At 44.0% G+C, this 27,534-nt stretch overlaps 1 protein-coding gene across 1 annotated transcript in view; it reads left to right on the top strand.

Annotated features, from left to right (window-relative positions):
• Positions 1-27,534, top strand: part of LOC119464607 (phospholipid-transporting ATPase ABCA1-like) — a 112,527-nt gene that overhangs the window by 6,484 nt on the left and 78,509 nt on the right. Inside the window, 4 exon segments of the mRNA XM_049655996.1 lie at positions 17,686-17,925; positions 19,457-19,545; positions 23,826-23,981; positions 25,397-25,634. Coding sequence (XP_049511953.1) covers positions 17,686-17,925; positions 19,457-19,545; positions 23,826-23,981; positions 25,397-25,634 — 723 coding nt within the window.

Genomic DNA, 27,534 nt, shown 5'->3' with positions numbered 1-27,534 from the left:
TAAGGTTTGGTCCTCCCTTGAACTTAGGCCTTTGGCATCCTTGAAATCCTTGCATTGACCTTGAATTGAGTGAAATGTTCTGTATGAACCTTCCATCAGACGGCCCTTGCACACAGCTATATTAGTGCCGTCAAGCAGGTCTTTAATGCATAATCTGCATTATATGTAAACTGAATTTAGAGATAGGCTGTAATCGTAAATGGTGGTTCCAGGGCAACAGCTATGACTGCCATCTCAGTTGAATCCCCACCCGCCACTACAACCGCCTTGCTCCCTCCACAGTCTTATCAGTAGCGAAAATGCCGAGATCCTCACGAGCTGCCATGCATGCTTTATTTGTCTTGCATGCCCACATCACTTCGCCTGGCAACTTATTTTGGCAAAACTAATGCCTAGAATGGTTATCTTGAGTATATGGTCGTTGCTTAATCGGTCCCTAAAGCAGTTTGGACAAATTTTGTGAATGCATAGGATATAGCTACAGTAAAACATTCGGGCCACAATTTAAGTGATGTGTCTCATATTAAGCGACCTACGGATCATTACAAGTTATCCTTCTCCCTAACCATGCATTTCCTCCTCACTTCGTTTGCCGAGCGATCAGGGCTAAGCTCCGCCTTCACTGGCTGTGTGTCATGATGGGACATCATGTCGTGTACTTCCGGTGTCTTGGATGCAGTGTGCGAGAAGCCTCTCCAACCTCTCCGCTAGCCACCTGGCTGTCAATCTCCAGCGAGAGGTATCCAAACAGCATGCTTTGTGAGCGTTCTGTCGCAGCACCAAGTGTCTGGTATGCCGGTAGACGCAGGCGAGCGGGGCATTTTGACAGATGGGCGGAGGCGTAAACGTCACTGGCCTGCACAGTGCAGCCACCTGGTGGCGCAGAGCTCAACTAGCCAAACAGAAATAGTATTGCTGTAAGCAAGTGTAAAACATTTTAAACATTTAAAAAGACAACTTGTTCACGATTATAATGCTGCTGAAAATTTACACCAGCAGATAAGTAGAATATACTTGGTTACTGTGCTATTGGGAAGATGGCATGCCAGCGCGGGCATGGCATGGTCACAGGCAACCTTTGGGCTACCCGAACAAAGAGAAGCCCCAGGCGCGGAGGTGCTGGGCAAGAGGAACGAACGAGACACTTCCGAGGCTTGTGGTGCGACTCCGGGCCAGCCACGTGATCCTTTATTATATATAGAAGGGTGATGTCACGGTGACATAGAGTTACACAATGTGGCCAGACTAAAGTGCTGGCTTAAGCAGAAGTGAAACCGAACCTGATACACGACGGAATAGATATTGCTATATTAGCCCTGTGTTTGTCTAGTGGAGCTCTGCACCACCAGGTGGCTGGGCACCCTGCGGGTCGCTTGCGCCTCCGCCCATCTGGCAAAACGCCCAGTCTGCCTGCGTTTACTGGAATGCCAGACATGCTAAAGGCTTAAGCACTCTATTGGGGTAGTAATCCTCCAGCGTGAAGTGACGGTCGCAAGCACGTAGGTCCTGGCGCCGATCGGATACCGACAGCCCGACATGCTGCTGCCACTCTGCTTGCCCTTTGCCTTGCAGAAGGACCCGATGTTGCAGCTTGACATGTTGCTAATTGCTAGATTGGCAGCCCACAGTGCAACAAGGGTGATTCATGGGCACCGCGAAAAGAAACCTCGAGACCAACACTGACCACACAGCTCGCGTCAACACAGAGCACGTTATAACACAAGCAGATGACACGATGTGCCAGAAGTGCTTGAGTGTAGTGATAAATTCTCATGTATTCTCTTGCTGTTTACTTTTTTTATGTAGAAACATGTTAACCAACATTCCAACGATTATGAACAACATTTATTCAACATGAAGTTGGAAAAAATTATCGATGACTCAAGCTGGGTAGCCAATCGATAGCTCGCCCAACTGGCGTCACGCGTGCCAGCTGTGTAGATTGTAACGGGGCAGCTGAAAACTCAGCGGAGCAGTGCTGTTGCGATTGGTAATGATGAACATTTTTAAAACCTTGTTATAAATTACATGCTTCACGTGGAGTGCTTTTATGCCGGTGGTCAGAAGGACTACCCTAACGACTCAGTACGTTTGTTCTAAATCGTGAAAATACCAGGGTCCCTTTAAAGGTCAACTGCTAAAAAATTTCACTTTGGCTGAGTTGGTTATAAATTATTAGTAAAAATAAAGAACCAACTTCGGTGAGTCAGCAGAGCTGGCAATTGTCTAATTTTCTTATTAGCACCCTGTAAACAGCACTTCAGCATATGACACGCACCCCTGGTGGTTGGTAGCTACGACGCATGTCCCAGCGCCTTGCCTCCATGATGTTTCAGCGTGCTGTGAGCAGCCGTAGGTGCTATTTAATCCTAAAGGTCAGGTCAAGGAGTCATGCAGTTTGAGTCATGCATCACATGTGCCGAGTTGTAATGGTGATGTTTTCTTCGATTTTAGTTTCAAAGGCACCTACTTTTGCGAGCCTATCATGGCTCATCCACTCGTTTTTCAAACATTAAAATTTGTGTGGAGGTTGCTCTGCATCGACATTATCTGACTTTAGGCCTTTCACATGGCGTGGAATGTTGTTGCAGCTGACCTTCAACACCTATTTGCATCATCTCGTGTACGTAAGCGATGACTCCTTAGAAATGTGTGTCCATTAATGTCACAGCATGGCAAGCGTCGAGTCAGCTGGCATTTGATCAGATCTTAACTTTTCTTGCAGCTCAGCGAAATTTAGCCCTCTATCCTCAGGGAACAAATAAATCAGTTGGATGCTTCTCAGTATTCTGTGCACATTGTCAATCAGAAGTTTTGCAATTAAATTGATGTTTCAGGAGTGGATAATTGATGTTTAATTATTAATTAGTAACATCACGAATAATTGTCTGAGCTGCTCAAGAGGACTGCGAACACTACCTTGTCAGTTGTGTCCGCTTAGGTTGCGCTTGCTTTCGTTAAGACCTTAGCAGAAATTAGATGAAACACTCTGTAGAGAAATTGAAACTTCCTTGTAGAGATGTGAAATTCTTGCGTTTGAGTTTTTGCTCAGCATAGTTGGTTGTCTATTTGTTCTAGGATGCAGGTTGCATTGTTAACGAAGCACTGGTAGAAAAGCATAGCGCCTTTACTTTCATGCATACAAGTTGCAGCGGAGTGTTTCTTATCAGCCCGAGAAACAAATCTTATTTTGAACTTTTTCCTGTCAGATTTCACGATCATCATCATCAGCCTATCTTTATGTCCACTGCAAGACGAAGGTCTCTCCATGTGATCTCCAATTACGCGTCTTGTTCCATTCCATTCCAAGTTGCGCCTGCAAATTTCCCCAATTTCATCCTCCCACGTAGTTTTCTGCCATCCTTGACTCTTCTCTTGGTACTCATTCTGTAACTCTAATGGTCCACCCGTTATCCATCCTACGGATTACATGGCCTGCCCAGCTCCATTTCTTTCTCTTAATGTCAACTGGGATATCGGCTATCCCGGTTTGCTCTCTGATCCATGCCGCTCTTTCCTGTCTCTTAACGTTATGCCTAACATTTTTTGTTCCATCACTCTTTGCGCGGTCCTTGTTTCCGAGCTCCTCTGTTAACCTCCACGTTTCTGCCCCATATGTTAGCACCGGTAAAATGCAATGATCGTACACTTTTGTTTTCAATGACTGTGGTAAGCTCCCAGTCAGGGTTTAGTAATGCTTGCCATATACACTCCTACCCATTTTTATTCTTCTGTAAACTTCCTTCTTACGTTCAGGGTCCCCTGTGAGCAATTGGCCTAGATAAACGTACTCCTGTACAGACTCTAGAGGCTGACTGGCAATCCTCAATTCTTCTTCACAATATTTCACAATACCGCAGGCGTAGTAAACTTCATGGAACTTGGATGCCCTCGAAAGGCCATGATCTTATCTCACCTGCTTGAAAGCTGGGAGTGCAGGGCAACGATAATCTGCTTGTGATTGCTGTGTAAGCTATCTATACACATTGTAAAGGACTGAATTCTGATAAAAAATACGGAGCAAAGAGCAACATGTAGCACTGGTGTGATGGCTCAAGCTAGAGATCCAAATGCATTCTTTACATAATTTTCTGCATATTCGCTTCTTATTCAAATAAACTATTACATTACTACTATAACAAACCTGGTCAACTTGAGGGTCCTGGTCACCTTGAGAAGCAACCATCATTATTGCTCCAACTTGACTTTCTTAGAACTAATTCGTTGCAGTGCCACTGTAGCTGTGTAGTTGCGCCTCCAACCCTAATGGCATGCTGTGGCTGCCACACTTGAAAAGTTGAGGGTGAAGCTTGATGTTCCTGCCATGGAGATTTTCTTAGCTTGTAAAACAAGCAGTGCATTAAGTGACGGCAACATGTTTTTCTTCATGATGCTGTCATCCCAGTGCTTTAAAAAAGCTGGTCGTTGTACCTGACCGAGGAATTCTGGCCAGTATATGGAGATGGGGTATAGTGGGTCTGCATCCAAGTCCAGTAACGGCATCTCGCATATTTGAGTGTCGAAGAAAAAAAAAAGTTTAACCTGTGTGTGTTTGTTGGTTTCATACGAACATCAAAAAACACTTTCAAACCATTGCTGGCTCAGGGAGACATTAGTGGGCTTGGTGAGAAAGTTCAACGACGAGGCTGCTTTAATGAAACTTCTCGCAGTTGCTGTTCTGTATCATCCATTGCTCGCTACCAGCTGACTGGTGACATGTGACACCGGATGGTGACTGGTGATAACAGAGGCTGGTTGCTGGCTACCCTGACCAGTCATGAATCATGAAAAATAAATGAAATAGAAATGGAACTGTATTATTCCAGCTAAGGAATTCAGTGCACAAAAATAAGAGCTGCCGTAGTCTTGCTTTGTTTCACCGTGCTCACTTTTACTTGGAAAGGGAAATGCAGAAATGGAAGCGCTGTGCTAATTGCACCACCTTGTGTCAAACTGTCGAGCTGCACCAACCTGTGCCAAAACACTAATTTCGAATGAAATCGCCAAATTTAGCACGCTGTACGTGTTCAGGGTCAACGACACAGCCATAGACATGCGTTGGCTAGTGCTTAGCCTTGCAATCCAAGCCTAAGCAATCCATTTCAGCGTCGGCATCCTTGGAGTGTGGGTGTGTTTGGTGGCATAAGGTTCCAGATTAATCCCTGGTACCCGCGTGTCTTCCAGAAAGTTCTAGACAATTCGCGTCGCTCATACAATCAGATTGCATGAGCGTCAGTGACAAGAGAGAATGGATAGAAGCATCGATAACATTCGAGAAACTTCCGATACATGCAGGCGCGTCCTGTGCCTAGCGATAACGTTTAACATTTGTTAGCCGGTGAAAAGCGGTCACCGGTGAAAGATAAACACCTTTCACCGGTGACCACGTTTTCACGGGAACTGGAAAATAAAGCGTATCATCCGACATATTATCTAATCAAATCATATTATCGGGAAAAGAAATAAAAAAAAACGAATCATCCCGAAAAACTTATTATGCATAATCACATCAACGTGGTTCCACTGTACGTGTTTGCATATACGTTGGCCAGCTAAAGATGAAGTGGTGTTCATTTCAATCTGGAAGGAAAGCTGCGCTGAATGAATAAGTTCGTATCGTCTGCACAGCGTGCAGCTCATCAATTTTGTTATACATTTTAGCACTCGCTTGTGTGCCAAATACATCTTCATCGATAATGGGCGAACTTTGTGTGTGCGATGTCCAATTTGACACGTGCACCACGTCTGGTCACCGAGATGATGATGCAGCATGGCGACAAATCACCTGCTCGTTTTTATGAATTTCTTGGTCGCAAATATCCAATAGCAACCACAATCGTCACTCACATTTACACTCCAGCTACTCTATTTTCTGCACGACCACACCACACAAAATCAGGTTTTTGCCGCCGCAGAACGCAAGCCTTGGTTGGCACGTACGTAGTATACACAATGTACTAGATGACGACATTTAAGTCTTATACTACTGGCATGGGGATGCATTGTCACAGATATTTTTTAAAAATTTCAGGGCCTTGTTCTTGCCTTGTTCTTGCCTTGTTCTTGTTTCAGGGCCTTGTTCTTGTTCGTGCATGATGGCCAGTGGATGACAATTAATAGGCAATCACTTACCACCTTGAATTATTCGTAGATAAATGCTTGCACATGCTTGCACATGCCTCCAGGGCTGCGATTTTGTAGCGATGCGTTTTCCTGATGCTAATGCCTTTCGGTGCTTTTCATGTTTGTGAGTTGTCAAGCGACAGGGTGAAGTATCGAACCTGGCCGCTTACGCACGCGAAAAGCGCCGACAGGCATTAGCATTGGAAAAGACATCGCTACAAAATACCGGGCCAAATCTTCTTTGAAATGAGGAATCGGCAGTTGTTGACACTTGCCACCCGTCCCGTCGCTCTCGGGCGCCTTTGTAATGATTCCAGCCTTAAACGGTTACCATAATGTCCCCAGACCCTGTGTCCAACCCTGTGAACAACAGCTTTCATCATTTTCAAAGTTAAACCAGGAATGACAAGCTAAAATAATCCGGTGCAACATAAAGCTAGATGCAGGTGACACCATATGTCAAGCTTGTAATAATTTTGTTGCTGCTTGTTTTCGAGAAAGTTGATACCTTGTGCGAGATGCACAGCTACATCGTCACCGACTGCGAAAGGTGAATTTGTTGTAAATTTCAAATTCCACCAGATGACATGGCAGCATGAAAAGTGAAGGCGAGCAACTTCCATGTGGCATTAAATCTGTATCTATGTATCTGTATCTGTATCTAAACAAATCCACTTTTATCTGAATGAGCCGGAGAAATGGACTCTCTATCCACATGTATGGAGATGCAGATGCGAGCACGGGCTCGTGCAATCTGATCAAGCAACGTTTTTTGAGAATTGTAACTCGCCAGTTTATAGTGAACCGACTTTAAAAGGTGCTGTGTGACTAGCATTTTGTTGAGTAAGAGGAAAATAAAGGTACTATGGAAAGGAAGGAAGGATTGATAGTTGAGGCTTTTCTCGTAGTACTGCCCCAGCTAAGTGGAACCAGGGTCGTTTAATACTTTCTATCTGGTCACGAAACTTCCGCGTGACACTATGGGAGAGCGTCATACAGCGCCCGTAGTGGACGCATTGTGGCGCTGGCGCAATTAGAAGGTGGACTGGAGCAGGACGCTGAACGAACGCAACAGGCGTTCTATGCGTACGGCCGCTATTGCGCAAGGGTCGACTGCCTGTATCTTCATGTGAATATTGTCGACACACCGTTCAAATTGGCGCCCCGTTTCTGTACAGTGTTCAGAAACTAGACGCGAACAATTTTGAAACAACTACAACGCCTTGTTTCATCTCGAAGTTCAACTGCGTTCGCAACAGCAGCTTAATTCATAATTCAAATTGTACACTTGGACTTCTCCATCGTTAGAAACCGACTACACAGCAAGTTCACATCGCACTAGTATGTAATTGCACGTAAAAAAACCTGCGTTTCAAACTAAACTAACTGATTACTAAACTCATTACTAAACTAACAAAGCTAACCAACTGATTAACTAATGAAACAAATAGGTAATTACTAAAGTAATTATCAAACTAATAACTAACCTAACTTACTAATTAATCTAACAACTATGTTAACTAAACACAATAATAAGTAACGCAACAAACTGCAGTAACAATACCAACTCAACCAATAAACTAATTACATAATAATAACTAAGTAATACACCAATTTATAAATAAGGTAACTAACAGAACTAATTAACTAATCAAGCTAAAAAAGCTAACCAACTGATTAACTAAGTTCTGTAACTGAAATAACAAGAATTCATCAGCGCTTCCACTCCGTGAAGATCGTTAACCAGCGAAGCTGAAACGTGAAGCCCCGGTGTTTATCACTGGATTAATCCCGAGGGTTCATTAAACTATTTCTCAATTATGATGTTACATACACATTCGGCTGCGATGGAGAGAACTACGCCAGTGATGGTATACCCGCATTCCGCCAGCGGCATGGTTAGCAGCATGGTTAGAGTGGCTCGGGGGCATGGTTAGCAGCATTTGCCCGCCATTCCCGCTTGCGATTCTTCGAAATTAAATTGCTTCAAATTAAATCTGTCCATCACGTAAGACAATGAATGGCTCATGCCCCCGTAAACGCGGCCTCCCATTACGACGGCGGAAGAGAAGTGAAATTCTGTGCTGGAATGATTAGTGGCAACGCAGCCAGCTGTGGAAGCAGACGACGAACGCGGGAGCAGGGGCACGGAGTTCGTGCCGAGCACAAGCCCGAGCGCAACCCGAGGTGCGCCAATGAGCCAGCTGCGGAAGAAGACGACACTCGAGCTAATGCTGATGATGATAGTTTACTATACACAGGCAATTTTGCCTCGCCATATACAATTCTGCCTAGACATAAAGCTTAGATTTAAAATTATTCACTGATAACTTACCTATTATAACTAAGCAAATATAGTTAACTTACTAACTACTCGACTAGTAACTCACTGAACTAGCTAACCAAGCATAACTGACTTATCCAACTAACTACCTAGAGAAAGTGCAAATAGAGACAGTTTGTGCAACAGTTTGTGCAAGGAAGGCTACTAGGGGGAGGGGGGCCACATCAATCATAAAACGGTGCCGTGTATAATTTATACACACACGCATTGTACATTAAAATATTTTGCCACAAGTTGCCATTGCATGTTCACTCTACAAACATGCTGAAATAAACGTGGGAGAGGCGCCTTTCCTCGTGATAGATTTGCATGATCGCTGTAGCCCGGCCAACTGGCGTTGCAGGTTGTTCGCCTTCTACTTACGCCAGCGCCTCTGGTGCCACCTTCTGTCCCAGTGTTAAAATTTTGGGTAAGTTTCATGACCAGATGAGAAGTATTGAAGGACCCTGGTGGAACCGATGAGTTGAAGGGGAGTAAGGAAAGTAAACACTGCACGCTCTTTATATTTCTGTCTATATCAGGTCCTTTCCAAAAATTACTTTGGATATAGTATGTCAAAAGGCATCGCGCTCATTGTGGCGTGTAGCTCATGTTCAAAGAAAACAGTGTTTCAGGGCTCCTTTAATTATGCCACAACTTCCCCAGCAAAAGCGCCTGTCGCGAGTTAAGCATGTTCTTTTTTTCAAGTGGCTTGAAAGGGAAACAAAATCGCTGAGAAACACGACATTGTCTCAGCGGAGAATAACTCCAGAGAACTTTAACGCCATCCGAGATTCATTGTGGGGGTTAATGTACTTCTCAGCCCGTCCTGCCTTTTACACTAATGAGTGATTTTTATCAAATCCTTCTGGGGGTGTTATTTTAACAGCTGTTGATGTGAACAGCTTGCAGTGTCGTTACTCGAAGCTCACGCTGGCTTGTGCAAGCACGAAGCTAATGTGATGATTGCCGGCCATCCAAGACCACCTCGGAGCTTAGCTTGGCTAATTGGACAACTGTGCAAGCTTGTTTGAGACACGTATCGGGTTTCCTTTTGCAGTTTATTATGGAACAAGTCATTTTTCTTAAATAAGCATGTTTATGTAATCCAATTTATTCCACTTCACTTTGCTTTTATTCTTGAGGGTCTCCTGTTTTTTGTGACTATTTCATTTTCATTTCGTTTATTCAGGCAGAGTACACATTTCTGAATGTTCCAAATCATAACATTCGTAGACAACAGGATACAGTGCACAACAAGGAATTTCTCTCCGAGAGAATACAGGGCAACAGGGCACCAAACAGTTGGGCACCGACTGTTTGGTGCCCAACTAGACCTCGCAACCAAACAGAACTGAGGTTGACAGTTTTCCTTTTTTTTTCGCTGTTAGGTTTGGTCCATAGATGTGATTTTAGCTGCAAATAAACACACTTTCTTATTTTATTTTCGCTCCTTTCTGTTCTTGCCTTCTGTTCTTTTTCTCACCAAGACAAAAAAAAAAATTGAATTTGTGTCGAAGGGAGCATTTCTCTATGTCACCTATATACTTGTTCTTTATTGTTTTCTGTGTCAACTCTCGACAGGAAACAGTGGGCCACAGCCTTGCTCAATTGGAGCACGCCGGGGTAAAATGTGGAGCATTGCTGCAGCCTGCGCTAGCAAATCATCCCAGCTGGCAGTGCGCACACCTGCTGTCTCTTTTCTGGATATCTCGTCGGGCCATTACTCTTGGCGGGCAGCTGTGTAGTGTGCACGGGAACGTCATTTAGGCCTCTGCTTGAATTGCATTTCTGCTTTGGAGTTATGTCACGGGGGGGGGGTAGTAATCGTACACAGGTGTTCAGAGTGTCTGTCTTTCAAGAAACTTCACATTGCATTCATGCAACTGAATATATTTTTTTTTTGTGAGGAGTTTTCTGTGCAATGAATAGTTTCGTTAGTCCTTTCAACAGTTCAGTGACGTTTACGAGTGAAAACGAAGTTTAATCTCTGAGAGCTGATATACGAGCTGTTAGCCATAAGCCATTTCGGTGGTTCAGTGTATTTATACTGAGATACCTGCTGTTCTATGTTCCATTAGAAAAAAATAAATTTAATCATAAATTTTCTGTGGCGGTCAGTGCTATTTGTCTTTTCAGGCCGATTTTTGGAAGTAGCGGAATTTACCTGCATGAGAAATTGCAATGCCCAGGTAGCTAGTTAAACTGAGTCACAAACTTTTTTAATTATCCACTTGGAGGTATGTGTTGCGATTGCAACATTGAAGCCAAGCATTAGTGAAATCAAGTCTGTTTAGAAATCGTAGGAATAGTGCCGCCGTTGAGATATCAGTCCTTAAAGTAAGCTACGAAATACATGGGCGTTCCAGTTAACAGTTTTGGAAAACCAGCCCCCTCAGACAGCTTGGGACGATCTAATTGGAATGCCAGTGCATTTTTATAAAATTTTCGGGATGTTTTTGAGAGTGGTGCTAGTCTTAAAATTTCTGCTAAGTGGAGGTGACCTTACTACTGTTTGGCGTCAATTTCACACTTGAAATGAGCACCCTAAAGTTAATAACAAACAAATTTAATCAGGGAACGTTTTAATTATCTACCTTGTCATTTCAATTTGTCGAGCAAGTTATGTTCACCTCTTGACGTAGTCCACGTGAATATGTCAAACTGTACTTGTGTTGCTTCTAAAAATCTGTTTCAACTAAAAAAATTTTACATTACTGCTGGGACTCAAAGAGCACAAAATAGTTTGTAGCAGCATAGGCAGATGACCGTTGCTTTTTTTTTGTATGTGTTGCCCTTCAGTCACTCATTGAAGCTAACACAAATGGGGAGGTTTCCTTTGTAGTGTTTCTTTCCCTGTAATCGGGAACAGTGAAGGCATTATGTACCCTAGGTACTTCTTTTTCAATTCCTGTACCTTTGTACCATCGCCGCCGGACATTTGTAAGCTGTAACATTGCTTGTTTTCCCAAGTTGTTGAATAGGCAGGCTAATGAACTATTTTTTATAGAGGGTTCGAAAAATATATAGCTCGCATCTGTTCAATTGTAGTACTCCTCATTTACTGAAAGAGCACTTTTTTCTTGCTGGTTTGCATGCATTTACCGACGTGTAGAGAAGTGACAGAACGAGCATTTAGTACATAGGTGAGTGAAGGTAGGTAATGATGAAAGGGGTTGTTCAGTTATTTGTCATGGCAGAAAAATTTATGTATTTCAAGGAATGTAATATTGCAGTCTTAGATGGCTGCGGAGCAGGAGATGCAAGGGCAAGTTGGCGTTTGTCACAAAGGGCGTTCGACAAGATAATTTGTGGATGAATCTGGAGAACCAACTTGAGTGATTATCAGCATGTGGATGATGCTTAACTGTGCAACATCAAAGGGGCACTGAAACATTTTTGGAGCACAATAAGAAAACATTCCCGATCTGTAGACAATGCTGCTGTGACCTTGCTAGACACAGTATTCCGCTGCATGCAGTAGGGAGCCCTACAATCTCGCACGATAGATTCCTTGCTCTCTCCTGCGGCTTTCGATGCCTACAGTCTTTTTTCTACCATACGTTACGTTAGCAATGACGTCATAGTGGGCATGCATGGTGGCCCATAGATGCCAGACATTGGTTGATTGATCCTCACCAAGAATTACTCTCAAACACAAGCTTGCGTACGTATGCTTATCCTTCAGATGTTCTAGGAAATGGGGAAGGCACGATTGTCAAAGCATTTTACCTGTCATTTTACTCTTAGGCCTTTTCGGCAAGCACCAACCTCAGTCGGTTACCTCAAACACACTTTGGAAAGAAAAAAAGACCTGGCTTTGTGTTTTCTGTAATTAGTGTATGAGAGTTGACGTTACATTCCAATGTGTTTATGGGGGACCTGTTTGGCGAGTTGTCTTTTCTACGTTTAGAAGATGACCTTGTGTTCCAATTCGTTTTATGTGCTTTGTGTTGAGAACTGTTTCAGTGGGCTTACGGCGCCTGACTGTTGGACTTTTTCGTTCTTATTACATTTGTTTTGTTGACTGACAGCTTTGCTATGTCATATTTAGTACGGATTTGTTCTATGTGAAAAGGAGCAGCCAGCGCTGCGAAAGGTGGCAACATCTCCATAATTATTATGTATTAAAAAAATTTTAGAGATGGATGTGATAGGCAGAGCATTGCTATCGGCACTGCCCTAGCCAAGGATAACCGATAGTTCGAAGGGAAAGGGGGAAAGTAAACATTGTGCTCTTTGTACCTTCGGTCATGTTTATTCAGGAATTTTTTTGCGAATACCTTCCTCGAAAGGCATCTTGCTCATCCGAGGGTGCTTCAAGGTTTCATAAAAAGTGTTTCAGCGTTGCACTGTTGAGCTCGATGTTGTGGGTTAAAGAACTCCAGGTGGTTGAAATTAATCCGGAGTCCCCCTTTATGGCGTGCCTCGTAATCAGATTGTGGTGTTGCATACCTGCCGAGTCTCCCGAGACTCCCGGATTTGGGCCAATTCTTCCGGTTATACGGTTGACAGGAAAATCTCCCGGAAATTGCTGTTGTGTCCTGTTCCCGCGTCCAGCGCTTTGTCAGGCCATATTGGGGAAAAAAATCCAACCCAATCTAATCCATTTAGGCGTTCGTTGTGAAAAACATTGTTAACCGCAGAGCTGCTCCTTATGCTGACGGGGTTGTTGGGTCCCATATTGGCCCTAGTCCCATTAAGCTAGCCATCAAATGCCGCCTTCCGCAACTAGCAGCACTAGACTCTCCATCATTCTCTTCGGCGTCAGCCGCTCTGGCATTGCGTAGGCCTACGGTCAGTCATGACTTTAAAAGCAAGGAGCGCTAGCGCAAAGAGTATCCTCAAGTATTTTAATGTAGTGCTCAGCCGAAGTGACGCTGGGTATTTTGTTTTATACCGCAGAGCAGTGCAGAGTGCATGCGGCAATTTAACGCCGTGAAAAATACGAGCATGCAGTGCCGCTCGTCCATGTGTCGCTCGTTCAGGGCGCTGGGAAACGTCAACCTGGCACAGTGTGAAAGAAACGGAATTTCTTGCAATCAAACATTATCTGAAGAATTTTTGAACACCCGCCGTGGCTGCTTAGTGGCTTTGGCATTGCGCTGCTAAGCACGAGTTCGTGGGATCAAATCTAGGCCGCAGCGGCCGCATTTCGTTGGTGGCGAAATACAAAAACGCCCGTGCGCCGTCCATTGGGTGCACATTAAAGAACGCCAGGTGGTCGAAATTGATCCAGAGTTCTCCACTACGGCGAGTCTCCTAATCAGATGGTGGTTGTGGGACGTAAGACCCGAGAATTTAATTCAATTTGAAAGAATTTTTAAAGACAGAATTAGCAACAACGAAATGCTTGCAAATCTGAGACATTGATGTTCATGTGGTCATTTGTATATCTGTAAATAAATCGTTAGGAAGTTCTTCTGGGAGTACATGCATATATCGACATGGGGGGGGGGGTGTCGGTTGACTGCCACCTCCCCCCAGTTGGAAGATCTCCCGGATTTAGTTTCTCCAAACTTGGCAGGTATGGTGTTGGCACATAAAGCCCCAGAATTTAATTAATTAAAAGCATTTCAGTGCTTCTTCAAGACCCAGCTGTCACGGTGGCTCAGTGGCTGTTGTTTTCTGTCACCGAGTCCGAGGTTGTGGGTTCGACTCCCAACTGTCGTGGCCGCATCTAGAAACAGGCGCGATGCAAAAATTCTTGTGTGCTGTGCATTCTGTGTATATTACAAGAAAGTGGTCAAAATTGAACTGGCTCCTTCCTCCGCGGCATTCTTTGTTTGGGAAATGTCATAATTTTAAACACTGAGGCTCAAATGCTTACTGGGTGGGCAGGTGTGTGCAGAACAAAGGGAGAAAAGCCTTCAGAGCTCCACAAATCTTGTCATGCTTCAGTGTATGTGAGTGAGTGCGCAGCTGTGGACTTGTTGGTCATTGCAGCACATTTCTTCTTGTATGTTTACTTTTTGTGGTTGACAGCATTGCAAGGGCTGCTTCAAAAACTAGCGCAATGTTTTTGATGACGCATGGTGCCCTCATTCTTTTTGATGCCTCCTTTCCTTTTGTGCAGTTCACGTGCGTAGCTGAGTCTGTATTTGAAAAAAAGATTTGTAGCAGAACCAATATCATCATTTAGTGGAAACCTGTTTAGCAGCAAAAATGCACTTGTAGTGGGCCGTGACGTTTTTGCAGGTTTCGATCAAAGTTTTTCAAAACTGAATCATTAACGGAGCTATGGTTATTATCAGGCTTCAAATGTGTTTTTAGCGTAGTCTGCAGAGTAAGATAAGAAGGTAATATGGAGTAGAAGGACATTAAACGTATAGCGAAACTCTGCTTAAAGTGAGCAAAAGTGCAGGGTTTATTTGAAGTGTTCAGCTTAATATAATGAAACGAAAACCAAAACTTATAATAAACAAATAAAACTGAATCCTCTTTCGAAAAGCAGAAGAAAATGCATGTGCCCCTTTCAGTAGAAACTGCCCACTGTGGCAGAACCTGGCTCAGTATTACACATACAAGATTTGCAGTGAACAGTGATTGCCTGACCAGTTATGGGTCCACAAACTGCACTTATGCCTGCGAATGGTTTTATGCAGTTCGCGGGTCGCTCTATGGACGCCTATAGAATAGAAATTGGAAAAGAACACTTTAAATTTATCTTCACCTTGTAGAGGCATTGGGATGCCACCAGTACTGTAGAAGGTTCATTAAAGAAGAAAGTGAACAAAGAAAGTCGTGATTTCGCCTGAGAGGCGAAGCATTGATTGCCGTATGCACGATATTATTAGATAGCGATATGCAGTTAGGTTAGTTTCACCAGCGGGAAAACTGCTCTAAGCATTCACTTACTTAACAAGCACGGTGTCGTACGGACAAATGTGAACATATTTCACTCGATGACCACGGACACTCGCTGTCAGAACGCTGGCGTGATGAAGAGCGGCAGCAGCGGCGAGCGACTTCTCCTTGGTGCAGCCTCTCGATTTAACACGAGTGAGGCACGCGAGAACACAACGCACATGTAGCCATCAGCTATCTCTGCTTAGTCAGCCTTCGAAGCCACTGCATATTAGCTGCACCATGCGCAGCACTTGGACTTTATGCAGAACATCACGACGGAAATTCGCTTGGAGTATCCATATAATTGCTATCGCAATAAAAGCAGCACTAATGTACATTCGAACCTTAATGTAATGAACATGAATATAACAAATTATTCGGAAAAATTAAGCACATTTGAAACATTTCTAACCGATTTCAGCATGTAACGAGCAGATGCTCAAGCACATATCACACATAATGAAGGTATTTTTCTGTCGAATGCAACTTCTTTAGAACAATGTTAGACTATACTGTGTGTTGTACAGTTTTTTTTTTTGGGGGGGGGGGAAGTGAGCAATTGCAATTGAAAACATATTTGGCTCTTTAAACTGCCCGCAATGCTTCCGGTCACATTAAGGGTGGCCTTCAAACTTCTGAGAAAGATGGTGAATGCTGGTTAAATAATGGGTGTCTCTGGAACCAATGTTTTGACAAGGCGACTGGTCATCTTCACTGAGGCAGGTCCCCTTGTCGAAACATTGGTTCATGCAACATCCCTCGTTCGGCGAGTGTCAATCACTTGGTCTACACCTTTCTGTGAACCTGTACCTTGTTGGAATCGACCGTGTATCTTAACATACGCTTTCCTACAAGAGTGTTCAGAGCATGGAACTACAAGGAAGCTCAAATACAATACAGTCGCATTAGTAAATTTCAGGCAGATACTTTTTCTTGTTTATAACATTGTCAAAGACAAGTGCTCTGTGATGCCAGTGGAACGTTCACATAATACATTCTCTGGCCACTGCGTCCTATTCCTTCAACCCTGCGAAACAGTTATTACAGGTGCTGTAGCTTAGCTTTCGTTAACCCTGGTTGATAGTTAAAGCTTCACTGCCCTGGCTAGGCCCATTGTGGAGCTGTGGCCGAGGTGTGGTTTCACCCAACTCTACTCGGGCAACGGCGGCAATGTCTCCTTTCAGGGCTCCGTAAAGGCCTAAATATAGTCCGACGTAGCGTGACCGCACGCACACGTTATGTCATGGTGGCAAGAACAGCGGCTATAGTTCAACCAATGATTTGACGTACTGGCGCCGCCAACGTAACCAGGCGCGCGGCGAATGCGCTCCGACGCGCCCGGCGTCTGATGACGCTCGCCAGCGTGCCGATGGACCATAAACGCGCCTGAATTCTCTCTTGTGGTTTGACCTCTAGCTCTCAAACTGAAAACTGTTGAGTCGCCAACGGCTGCCTGAGGTAGCGTAAGAAGCTTTTGCTTCAAAATTGAGGGCTGCATTCTTCCCGTTGATGCAGAGCCTACCTGTTCTTATTGATTTGCCAATAAGTCTGTCATGGATAGATTGATCCAGTTTAACATTTGAAAGTGGATCTGGATGATGATGGAAGACTTAGTCGCCATTCTGGATATTTTTTGGGTCCTGTTTTCTTTTTCAAAGCAGCCAAAGCAAGTAGTACATAAGCATCTTTGCATTCTGCAATCATTAGAATTCAGCTGTGGTGGCTTGGAATCGAACTCACGACCGTGTGCTGTGCTGCGAATGTCACAGCCACCGAGACACTGTAGGGGGTTGTCAACCCTGAGTTGCACCAGGGCTTGACTTGAGATTTATTCCAGCCTCTGTGTTCCAGAAACATTTGTGGCAAATGTACTGTCGCCGTCAGACTTAAATCGAACCATAAAGACACATACCTAGAAGCGTAAATCAATTAAACACTAGCTGTAAAGACCAAACATCAAAGGCCTTGGAAGGAAGACTCTTTCAATGAGGAGTTTAAGTATTGCTACTAGAAATCTTCAGCAGCGCACAGAGGAGAAACGGAAAGACGCTTAAGGGATAAAAACGACGTGCAGCCCGAAGGACAAGGACTGACAGAGACGTTTGTCGTCTCTCTCAGTCCTTGTCCTTCGCGCTGTACGTCGTTTTTACCATGAATTACCAACTAGCCCAAGCAACCACCCTCGCTAAGGGATGTTGAAGTTAAGTATGATGAAGGCTGTATAAAGCCGTTAAACTACATAATGCAAATTTGAAAGAAATGCAAATGTGCCGCACAGACAACTACTATGACTGCGAGACGAAAAGCAGAAAGTTAACGAACTTTAATAATGAGTTAATAGAGTTTATGAACGGCAAGGCCAACTTTACTATTTTTTTACGTTGTTTCAGAAGCCATAGGGTTTCCTTCTGAGGAGCTGGTTGACGCGTTCATCGCACGTCACGCCTTCGAGTCGCCCGATGGAACCTCGATGGCTGTCATCTTGCATGGTCTTCCGCCGAACGGATCTTCGCCGGTCAACCTCAGCTACACACTGCGCTTCAACACGTCCCATTTCAACTTCAAGACGGGAGAGCGGTTTCCCACGTTCAGGACCCCAGGTCCTCGACGGGAAGATCCCCTTTACTTGAGTGAGTGCGTCTTAAAGTTTTGTGGTTCTTGTGAAATTTTGTGCTTGCTGTTTAGGTTTCACTCTGCCTTTAAAACAGAAACTCTTTGTATGAAGGAAGCAGGAGCATCAAAATTAATCTTTTCTTTGTTTATTCAGGTTAGTACAAATGCCATGGGTAGCTGTAATATGAAGGCAACGAAAGCATAAGAAAATCTCATGATTGAAATATAGAAACAGCTTCATATTGTTACTAACGAACATCAATGCCTTCAGTTCTCCCGAATCGTCTTGCTCATTGCCTAGTGAGCGCCAGTTGCCTGCTCCTTCGTTTGCATGCCATGTGACACCTCTGAATGGCAGGAATCGTTTTCTGTATACACCACCAAAAATGTAAGTGGGAGCTGACTAGCACTTCCAGGGTTTGGCATATATATATATAACTCCCAGAGTTTGTTCTAGTAGTAACAACATAAATACGCCAGAAAGGGGATGGGAAAACGGTGCCGCGGTAGCTCAATAGTAAGAGCATCGCACGCGTAATACGAAGACATGGGATCATTCCCCAACTGCGGCCAGTTTTTCATTTCCATTAATTTATCTTTTCTTTCATTCAATTAGTAATTACTAGTAGTAATTTCCCCTATGTTGTCCGTGGGGTCTTTGTTCGTTGGCTTCTTATGAAATGAATATATATATATATATATATATATATATCTCCAAAAAAAGTGCACAGTGGGACAGCTGGCACCATAGCTCAGTTGGTCGAGCATGGTATGCATCTCGCGAAGGTAGTGGTAGTAGTAAGTTGACAAGAAAGTCTCTGAATTAGATTTTTTTAGATACCTTAACAACAGCAAATTGCCCTGATAAGATTCCTCAAGGGGCTGGCTAAGCCAATACCTGCTGGCTGTCCGGAATTATCACCAAGAACAACCACCAATTTATATAAGCGTGTACTCTCTTGTTATCATGGAAACATTCTGCTTACCATGGGAACGAGGCAACACGGTGGTAAAAGCCATATTTACTGAGAATTGCCAATTAAGTTTTTGGTCGGTCAGTGGTATTCCTTTCCTGGATGTACTTAAATCCACCAGATGTTTTTTGAATGGAACACCATCAGCATTGATAAGGTTTTGCTACTTGTTGCTAGGCCAGTTGGTTAATACTTCTTGTGGCATAAAAGACGTGACAATTAAGGAAATGACTGGACAGGAAAGAATGTCCTTGTTCTTTCCTGTCCTGTCGTTTGCTTATCTGTTGTTGCGTCTTTTCCACTGCAAGAAATGTTAACCGACTGGCCCAGCTACAAGTAGTAATAGGTTATATTTCTTCTACAATGGACCCTGCTTCCCATTATTTGTCTTCTGTCTAGCCTTTTCTGCTAATTGCACGTATTGCCTCTTCAACATTTTTTTTTTTCATGTCCGGTTGTTTCTTTACTTGCATCTTTTCCACCGCAAGGAGCATTGATAAGAGGTTTTGTGGGGTAGTGCAAGAACACCCATTTTGTGAACTACATTTGTCACTTTCAACTTTGACACTTACAGCACTGATGTGGGGACTGCAGGACAAAATGTTCACGGAGCACGTGAATCTTTTGAGGAAAGAAAAGGGGCTTACACGCCAGAAGCCAGCGGTGAGTTGCATTTGATGAGCCCGTGGTGTGCTATGAAGTAAAATCTGGTTGTAAAGAGGTGCGGTAGTTCCGAGCCATCGCTTGTGCGAATACGGTCACTTTCGCGACATTCTGCATGACTTGGCGCTATACGCATCAAGCGTACGGCTGACAACATTCCTGGCACCATCTGCATATAGTCAATGTGGGACTGTCAGAAACACTGTAATCCATGTACGCACACATGTCCATTGCTGTATCATGCAAACTGATGTTCGAAAATACTGTCCCAAATGCCGACTACATAAGTCTTTCTCGCCTTGAAATCGGTTAAGCTGGAACCGTGATGTTTTGACGAGTGTCTGTGCGAAAAAATAGGAAACACACGTTATGGAGAACTTGACCCCTTGTCTCTGTCAGTCCACCTTGAACAGCTATTTTAATTGCTAATGTTCTTCACTATTCTTCTACATGTCAAGACACACATTAATGGTCACAGAATTGTTTTGCGTGTCCGCTTGGTAATCTGCTTACTTTGTTGAGATTCAGATGCTTTGAAAAGAAACCCAAGCTTCTTAGGTGTGTGACAGTTTTGTTTGTTTTTACCTGTTAAATCATGGATCAGAAATTCCAACTGTGGGCATATTTTTAGTTGTGCGTGTTCGAAACTTGACATTATTGGATGTTTCCAGCCTTTTTAAGAGAGAACAAGGAAACAGGACAGGGTGGAATGCTGGATAAACGCAGGATGTGTAATGCGTCCAGCGTACCTTCTTTCTTTGTCCCCCATTCTTTCTTAATATAATTGAAGTGCTGGAAATGTCAGACAGTGCAACAGTGTGTTTCACTTGTTGATTTGGAAATGCACATGTTTCTCGGAGCATTAATGCTTTTCAGAGAAGCCTACTTCAGGCTGCAGAGTCTTCTTGCACGGGCAGCTTTTGCGCTCTTATGATATCTTTACAATTTAGGCTGTAAAGTTGTGCAGCAACTAGGTGACACTGCTTATATTGTGCGAATAATGTGGAGTTTGATTAAATCACACACATTCAGCACGCCACGTATGTATACTTCTAAAGAAGCACAGGTTCACTGCGTCCATTGAGTCTTCATTAGATGCACTGGCCACGTGGAGTTGTCATTTCTTTTTTGTTTCGGGCCTCTCAGTTGCTAAATGACAAGGCTGGATAGAGCCACTCAAGGGCGCAGTCTGGATTTTTATTTATGTTAGTGCAGTATATTGTCATATGCCTGCAGCTTCTAATCCTTCTGCTTTGAAATAGTTGTTATTTTCTATACGTACTGTTACTATTTACGTTACACATACCTGCCAAAATTTATGATTTTATCCTAAGATGCCTGATATTTAGCGCTCGTTTACGATTGCCGTATTGATACAAATCTTTTCTATTTTTTATTTGCATATAACTTTAATTTAAATTCCAGGGTTTGACATGCTGAAAACATGATTTGATTATGAGGCATGCTGTAGTATGTGACTCTGGATTAATTCTGACCACCTGGGGATCCTTAACGTGCCCCCAGTGCATGGGACACAGGCGTTTTTTAGCATTACGCCCCCATCGAAATGCAGCCAGGATTTGATGCCGCGACCTCGTGATTAGCAGCACAACACCATAGCCACTAAACCACCATAGCGTGTCATATAACTTAGAGCAAAACCAAGTTCGAGAAAGACAAATACAGTCGCTGAGCGATTTTGTATGGCCCATTCTTCAGACCCTTGGACTATACAGACCAGCTTTCCCAGTAGTGTATATCAACTGATAGCACCAATGTATAGCGGCACCCAGATCTTTGACAGCCGTTACATGAATATTTAATTAACTTTATAAACAATATTGCTTGCCTGTGGCGTGGCTCATTGTTGCTGTGACTACAGATTCGAGTGCCTGTTCATGGCACCTCTACAGAAAAAAGTCTGCGAACCTTTAATAAACAGTCAAAATATTGATCAATCAAACAACTTTTAATATTTGTCGTCAAATTTTCACATTTTTGTGGTTTCAGTGAAGTGTTTCAAATTCTATGGTTGACAGGTCTGATTACATTTTCAGCTTATTGCTTGCGTTATAAATATGTACTTTTTTTAGTATTTATTTATGTGATTCAACAGCTGTACTGCCCTGTATTCTTATTGTTTGCAACATGCTTTTTTTAATTGCATTTCTCATTGGCATCTCCACTTAATGAATGGATTCTAACTGTGCAGTTGCTAGGGATCCAGGTGTTATGATGCAATTATGTCTTGTAAAAAAAAAAAAGAAAAAAAACACTTAACCTTGCAACTCGGCCGCGCAACGCTTGACACAGCGAAGCTGGACGTTCGTAGCCCAGTATTTTCTGGAAGTGCGCACGAAATTTTATCTTATTAGTCATGATGATGATAATTTCTTTTCGCGCGTCTCGGACCTACGGCTGTCACTGCGCGTTGCATAGTGCAGCTTGCAACACCGACACCCCGTTCGAATGCCGACACCGTGTTCCAGGAGACCCGCTCCTTGAATGCGTCTCTCGCTCTCGACGCTCGAACGCAATCATATGGTTCGCATAAATGCATGGTCTGTAGGCATGGCTGTATAGCCTATTGGTTAAGACGCTCGCTTTGGGACTCGGGGTACGTGGGTTCGAATCCCGTCTCGGCAAGAAAGTTTTTTTTCTTTCTTGGTAGTTTTTTGCTATGAACCACAAAAAGAGACTTTTCAGTTGTGGTTAGTTCACAAAGCCAATTACAAATATTTCATTACTGTACTAATTAAGTTATAACTCAAATAACATAACATTGTTCTTTCTGCAGCGAAGCTGTTTATGGCTAGATTTGCGTGCATTTTTGTTCTGCTTGTGACTCAGGTCCCGAATTTGATGCAAAATTGTTTGATACTATGGAAAAACTTATACGTCTCATCATATGCATTTTAAATAGGTTAGTTATCAATAAAACCTTTTCGAGATCAGTAGACTCCCAGGTAGACAATAAAGGTTTCTCAAAGATTTGCCACTGTGTGACTCGCGTCGGCCATGTCTACGTTCGCACCGCCTTCTCTTTATCGGCATTCCAAGTGCTTGCGTATCTAGTTTCCTTCCCTTCCACTCTCACGTGGTGGTGGTGCTTGAAACGTCACGCGTGTCTAGTTTCCTCCGGCTCCTCGGGGCGGCGGTCCCGTCATGCACGCGAATGTATATAAAAAGCCACAGAGAAAGTTGCCATTCTTCATTTTGAATTTCACTTCTGTCATCGTAATGGGGAGGCCGCGTATAGTCCGGACTCCCAAGGAGCGATCTGCTAAGCAGGTTCGCTGGTCATCCACCTTCACAGAGTGGAATGTTTCATGATTTTTAACAGTGGAGCTGTTTAAGCTCTTGGTTGCGCCGCGTAGTGCGAACAAAAACTGCTCCTGGCGCACCGCGCGTTGCCTAGCAACCACCTTGCGGAGCGGCATGTGCTTCGCCTCCTCTCCGTGTTGTGCACATGTTGCCTTGACATGGGACGTTAAGGAAAGGGAAGGAGAGCATGCGCGGCGTGCAGCTATGCTCGGAAGAGAGAAAGAGAAAATGAGAGCGAGAGAGAAAGAAATTGTAGCAGCACCAACTAAACAACGCGCAGAGCTACTGCCGACGCCGTCCGCGTTTCCCCTGTTTCCCTGCATTCGCACTAAACGCGCGTGGTGTCCGTGACTGCAGCAGGCGCCTCTGGCGGCGGCTCGGCAGGTTTCGACCAGCCACGCCCCAGCAAATGTGGAGGCACAGCTTGGCTGTGACGTCACCGCGAAGCTCGGAGCCGACGCGACGGCGGCAGAACTCTCGTTGACTCTGTAGCGAGTACATGTAACCTTGACATGGGACGACCAAAGAAGATCCGGACACCCGAAGAAGAAGCCGCTCATCTTGAAGCGCGTCGCGCGGCCAAGCGAGAATCTGCACGTCGGTGGCGAGCCGATTCGAAATACCGTGTCTAGCAGCACTTAGCATTTCCTAGCAAAACTTGGCGAAGCCTAGTAAAACCTGTAAGAAGCTAGGTCGATCACCAGCTCCGCTGTTTACTCCAGCCTTGCACCACTAGTTGAAGCTGCCCACATTTCTTTTTTTGTAGAAATGCAGTGTCTATCGTCAGAATTGAATGTTGAGCAAGCTTTCCTTGGTGGGGGACTGTGTTTAGGCATTACAGGATTAAAAAAAAACAACTTTGCGCCCGGCTGCATTCCCGTATGTGGGCTTTGCAAGTGTGCCCTGAGGTGACTTCACATTTGCTCGGAGGTTCTTGATTGTACATCATATTCCAGATCGCCATGCACAGATTCCCATACCCGGAGTACAATGATGACAGCAAGTTTGACCTCATCTCTCGACTCATCGCCATGTTTGTGGTGTACAGCTACCTCGTGTTTTCACCCATCTACGTTCGGAGGGTCATTTCTGAAAAGTCGTCTAGAGTCAGAGTGAGTAAGGAGTCTCGGGAGCTTCTTGTGCCATGCATTCGATTTTTTAATTGCTTGGTTTGTGGGGTGGTCACGTTGTGGTGGTGGAGGCTGTTGTGGCCTTTGAATTCGAGCAGTAGGCTGAGAAGTGTTTATGCTCATTGCAGCGTATTGTGTTCAGTGCAAAGCTAAATCATGCATGCTCAATACCCATCACCTTCCTAACCTATGTCTACTTTGCATGGCATTGTATGGAAACAGTATTGTGTATATGAAAGAATGCATGAGAGAAAGAAACTTTAATGGGCCATCTACAGTGTAATCTTACTCTGCTGGCTTCAGTATGGTGCAGAGGAATGCGTACCCTCAGCGCTCTACACAAGTGGCCAGTTGGCCAGTAGGTTTACAGCAAGTTTACCAAGCTTGGTGGTGCTTGCTGGAAACTAAGCTGGAAACTGAGATGCTAGTTGGAAACTAAGTTGTGCAAGTTATGTTGTGCAGTGCTAGTTGGTAGGTTCAGTGGTTGAAAGGGTTAGGCATGTAAAACATAGATACAGTCAAACAAAGAACCTCGATATAACGAACCTCGATATAAGGAAATTCGCAGTGTAACGGATTAGTTTTATTTCACCATCTTAGTTCTATTGAAATAATGAAACCTTGATATAATGAAATTCTCGATATAACAAAGTTTTTCGCTGCAAGTACAACTTCGTTATATCGCAGTTTGACTGTATTGCTGTATCGGTGTATATTTGATAAAATTTCTTTTAGTTCTGGCCATTTCTAATATAGCAGACAGGTTGTTGCCTCACTCGGAGATTAAATGAGCACGTTGATTGGTGGAACGTCGTTTACCCTTTTTGCTGCACTGCTGTGAAAGTAAATTTACCCCATATTTTGAAGTTGGTGAAGATCCGTTCAGACACGGGAATGAAGAAGTGTCTCTTATGGCCAAGGTGATGAGCAAAACGTGAACCAGGTTAAAGCAGGAGCCAACGTTTCGACAAGTGGACTTTTTTTTTTTTTTTAATTCAAGGAAAGAGACAAGTTCACTTGTCCACATGTCCACTTGTCGAAATGTTGGCTCCTGCTTTCACCTTGTTCACATTTTGATTATAGTGTTGATTTTCCATATCCCACCTTCTCCGTATTTCTTTTATAGCCAAGGCGTGTCATATCAGTAACTATGGCTGCGCATCCGTTGGCCAGCTTTTGAGTATCCTTCGTAAAGAACTGTCATGCCCAAACCGATATCCGTTGAGAGTGCGGGCATGTGTCCGTGATTAAAGGGCTGGCACTGCTCTTCCCATAGTCATGCATAGATAGCTTTTGTGTATTCCTCTGTGCTTCCTTCATCTTCGTGTGTCTGCGTGCTATAATATGCTTAACCTTTCAAACTGGCAACTCTTGTTTTCCCACGTGTCGGTTTGCAGGAACTGATGCGTATGATGGGCCTGAGTGACTGGGTCTATTGGATCGGCACCTTTGCCAGCGGTTTCCTGGTGCTGGCCATCACGCTGACCATCAGCTTGATCCTCTTCAAGATCCCCGTCGCGCCTCTGGCAGCGGTCCTCCTCTACAGTGACTTCAGCCTCCTCCTGTTCATATGCCTAATTTATGCAACATCGGCTATCCTATTTTTGCTCCTGTTCACCGTTATCTTCAACAGCGGTGAGACTTCATTGGACATCTTTTGCAGTGACAGTTTTTTCCTCTTCTTTTTCTTTTTGCACTATGCTTTTTGACAGGGAACAAAACGAATTAAGAGGGGCGACAAACCCATTGTGAATGTGCACTAACTAGCTCTGTATGCTACTTTGCTAAATGTTTGACATCGCGTGTGCAGCCACCTGGGATTCTCTTACGCCCACTGAAATCTCATTACTGAGGCATTTTTTGGGCTCCGGCTGTATCTGAATTCGGCAGTGGTGACTTGGAATTGGGATCGAGACCTCGTGATCAATAGCTGAAAGCCAAAGTCACAGAGCCACCATGAAACGTACCATAGTTACTCGAATGTAACGCAACTGCGATTGTAATGCGAGGAGCAACTTTTCAGTCGCACAAAATTAAAAAAAATAAAAAGAAACGAATGAAGCGCGAGAGAAACGTAAAAATGAACGGTACCTTTATTCAAGGAATCGCAATTTCGAAACAAGTTTTCTTCACTCATTGTCGTCGGAGGAGGCAGAGCTTCCTCAGGGCTGTATTCTCGGGCAATCGCGTTCGGAGATAGTTTCACTTTCACGAAATTTTCCATGACTTAGCATTGAACAGGTCTACAACAGTGTTCCTGGCACTGTGCTAAGCTCGCTACCTTTGCATCGTGCCAAGAGCACTGTCGGCCATATACTTAAAAGGTTTTGTTGCGAAGACGGCCAAGTCTTGCAAAGGCGAAACTATCCGAAAGCAATCGCCCGAGAATCAAGTCATCTTCCGTGCCGTCACGCTCGTTTCAGATTGAGTACTTAAAAGAACGCACAACCGTTTCATTCAGGAGGCCGTACCAGGTCACGATGAGTTCCACAGAGCCCTTATGATCAGCCTAGCATTTAAAGAAGGCCTCCTGCTGGCCCCGCCATCTGCGAATCATTGACTCATTGACATCGAACAACCGAACTGCGGCATTGTTTCCCAGCTCCTCAGCCATCAAAATTGCTTGTCTCTCAAAGCGGGCATCATATTGAACATGCTGTCTCGCTATTACATCATCAACGAACGGAGTCGAAGCAAGAAATGCTGCACGGTACTGCAGCACCGTAACCATAACACCAGTCACAAGCACAGTGGAAAGCGTCGATTTGAAGAACAAGTTTTTACTTTGACCGACTTGCCTATGGATTGGACCGAGGCGTAAAAGTAGAGGTTGCCAATGTAGCGTGAAAAAACACGGTATTTAGAATATGTTTAAATTGGTCAATTTTGCTGTTATTCGAATGTAATGCGAGAGTGCACCCTTCAAGCAACGAAAGTCATTAAAAAATTTGCATTACAATCGAGTGAGTACGGTAGCTGCAAAGTTGCTTTCTCGGGTCCAGTTTGCACATCCTGCATAAATGTTAACAACAACCCTCTGAAGCAAATATACACTGATGCCAGGGAAAGCGTCAGTGAAATTGAATCTGTTCTTTAATTTAAAAATTCAAAGAATAAGAAAAATATAAAATGAAAAATAAGAAAAGAAAGAAAACGAAAAGAAAAACAACTTACCGCTAGTAGGAACCAAGCCCACAACCTTTGCGTGACGCATGCAATGCTCTCCTAGTTGAGCTACTGCTGTGGCCGTCCCCTGTGGCTATCGATCCCAGGGCTGTTTAGCATATGTACACAAATATAAACAGAATGGAACAGGGGACAGCCGCAGTCATAACTCCATTGGTCCGGCATCACATGCGTAATGCGGAGGTTGTGGGTGCGGCTCCAACTGGCCGGTAGTTGTTTCCTTCCACTTTCCCTTTTCTTTATTATTTTTCCATTTCAGTCAAGAAACGCTGTTCATTTTTCCCCATGCTTTTCCTTGGATTCAAAAGGCTGTTGCGAGCAAAAACTTGAGACCCTCAGTTCCCCTGAT

Source organism: Dermacentor silvarum, chromosome 9 (assembly GCF_013339745.2).
Source record: "Dermacentor silvarum isolate Dsil-2018 chromosome 9, BIME_Dsil_1.4, whole genome shotgun sequence".
Classification (NCBI taxonomy): Eukaryota; Metazoa; Arthropoda; class Arachnida; order Ixodida; family Ixodidae; genus Dermacentor; species Dermacentor silvarum.
Note: the sequence above shows the minus strand (reverse complement) of the source record. Positions and strands in the feature narration are given on the sequence as shown.